The sequence below is a fragment of the Dendroctonus ponderosae genome, unplaced genomic scaffold (genome assembly GCF_020466585.1).
Source record: "Dendroctonus ponderosae isolate FM_Combo_2020 unplaced genomic scaffold, Dpon_F_20191213v2 Dpon_F_20191213_10, whole genome shotgun sequence".
Lineage (NCBI taxonomy): Eukaryota > Metazoa > Arthropoda > Insecta > Coleoptera > Curculionidae > Dendroctonus > Dendroctonus ponderosae.
The window spans coordinates 2,711,791-2,714,077 of NW_026017111.1; the positions used below are offsets into that span (position 1 = coordinate 2,711,791).

At 40.7% G+C, this 2,287-nt stretch overlaps 1 protein-coding gene across 1 annotated transcript in view; it reads right to left on the reverse strand.

The window, feature by feature from the left end:
- LOC109544156 (tubulin beta chain) overlaps positions 1-2,287 on the reverse strand; it is an 11,989-nt gene that overhangs the window by 3,554 nt on the left and 6,148 nt on the right. The window contains exon 3 of the mRNA XM_019914202.2: positions 163-408. Within this exon, the coding sequence (XP_019769761.2) occupies positions 163-408 (246 nt within the window). The remainder of the gene's footprint in view (positions 1-162; positions 409-2,287) is intronic.

Genomic DNA, 2,287 nt, shown 5'->3' on the forward strand with positions numbered 1-2,287 from the left:
TATTTATCAATCTGTAATAAAAGACGTGAGGAAATTCTGTCTTTTTTAAAGACAAAAATTTTTGAGGCGAAATACTCAAAAAGAAGTTTGTAAAATAATGAATCCGCCTCAACAATATGGAAGTTATCTAAAACCCAACATTGGGTTTAGACCTGGAGGTACCTTGCAAACAGTCGCAATTCTCAGCTTCTTTTCGCACCACGTCTAAGACAGCGTCCACAAGCTCAGCGCCCTCTGTGTAGTGGCCTTTGGCCCAATTGTTGCCGGCGCCTGATTGGCCAAAGACGAAATTGTCGGGTCTGAAGAGTTTTCCGCATCGGCCTGAGCGAATTGAGTCCATTGTGCCCGGCTCCAAGTCCAGTAAAATGGCTCGGGGCACGTATTTTCCTCCATTTGTACTCGAGGCAACTGAAATTTGCTTGTTTATGTTACATTCTCTTTACGGGAGAGTTTCGCGTTTTCAGGCCTTGTCCGTCCTCAGATACGTGTCGCCCGAAGGGGTCGCACCTCTAAGAGTCTGGATCAAATTCCTATCGATCAGGGCCGAAAAACCCAAAAACCCTTCAAATATCCACCTACTTTAAACTGATTTTGGACTTTCCCTTAAAGCTAGACGGTTGTTTCCTTTTTTTGTGTCGCCCTAATTTGATAAATTTTAAGCCGCGAATGTATCAAGTTGGAACGCAGCCACGCGCGGGCTTTCGGGCATGTCGCTAGGCGTCCATGGGTGCGAGTGAGAGAACCGATGCGCGCCACGTTCCAGAATGAAAATCTCAGTTTTAGGCCTGGGTCACACTGTGTTGAGTGGCGCTATTGAGTTTTTGCCGCTCTCTGAGTTAACGAGTTATAACTCATTTGTTAAAGCTTTATGAGACCCGGACTGCAAAAAGTTTTTATAGAGCTATAAATTTATCTTGAAATTTTTCGCGTAAAAGTCCTCCAGACCGTCAGTATTTTTAAGTGAAACTCTACAAAATAGAGCTTTTGTGAGTAGGAAGTAAAGCAAAAACATTCAGTTTTGGAGGATTTCTAATGGAGAAATTGAGGAATGGAGGTGACGAGATTTCCAAATAATCTGTTATAAACTTTCGCTTATTCTGTTCGTTTGTTGATAGAAAATTATTTGGTTTTTGTTCCAAATTCGACTCTGGAAAGGGATTTCAAAACTTTTTATAAAGCGACTAAGAATTCGAAGTGTATTTCATAATTGTTCGCGAAAAATCCTTTAAAAGGATAAATGGGCAGAAAATGGAGGATGGGGCGCCAGCTTGCAGAAAGCAGGTAAGAATGATCTCTAATCCATAAAACTTTCGCCATGAACTGCTTCAGACAAGTTTACGCCAAAATTTAGTCCGAAGGTCTGCAAAAGTCAATACAATTTGATTCATCGGAAAACGGAAAAATAACGCGCAATTAACGGAAACCCTTGAACATCGAACGACTCAGTCTAATGTTTCCCGAACTGTTTTCGGGACAAAAAACCTCTTTCTTGCATGTCCGGTGTCAGATTTCGGCTTGGATGGAAGACATCTGCTCTATTTTCGAGCAGGTTCACTGGTCTAAACAACCGCACGTTCTAAATTTGAGACATCTATTTTTGTATGGTATCTTTTGTGATGTTGTTACTCATTTAAGTGGCTCAAATGCGTAATAATCATCCTGTTTACTGGCTTCTTAACGGTCCGAAGAAAACTGCACTTAGATCTTCAAAAACTTAAAAAATATCCAAGCTCGGTCGCAACACTTAAAATCGCCGGATGTCAAGTCGGGCCAAACCGGTGACTCATTTACTTCTTCATTGAAATTGCTGATAATTTGTCTTAATTGAGCCACTTAGGCCCCGAAACTACTGACTTTAACTTAAGACCCTCAACATTACTTAAGCATCCAAATTTACCGAATTAAAGCCGTTATTAACAATGAACAGATCGCGTACTTACATCATTCATAGTGGCTTTCTTCAAATAAATTACGCTTCAAATCCAAAGTGAACTGAATCTTCTAATCGAGCATCTGTTTCAAATCGGCTTTTCTGAGTGGCTTTTACGGTGTCGAAAGGTTCCTTGACACCTTGCATTGTTTGGAATTTTGCATTTGGTGAGAGCGCGCTTTTGCTCTAAAACTACATTTTTTAGGCGCGTGTTTAAATAGCGGACAAAAATCAAAATCAAGTGCGATTTCAATGCAAATTTCTCAATGTGGAGATGCAACTGTCTGCTATATTTTGCGAAAGTTTCAAGTCGGTACCTGCTCCAGATTAGTAGTTACGAATTTTTTAAAGAGGGCG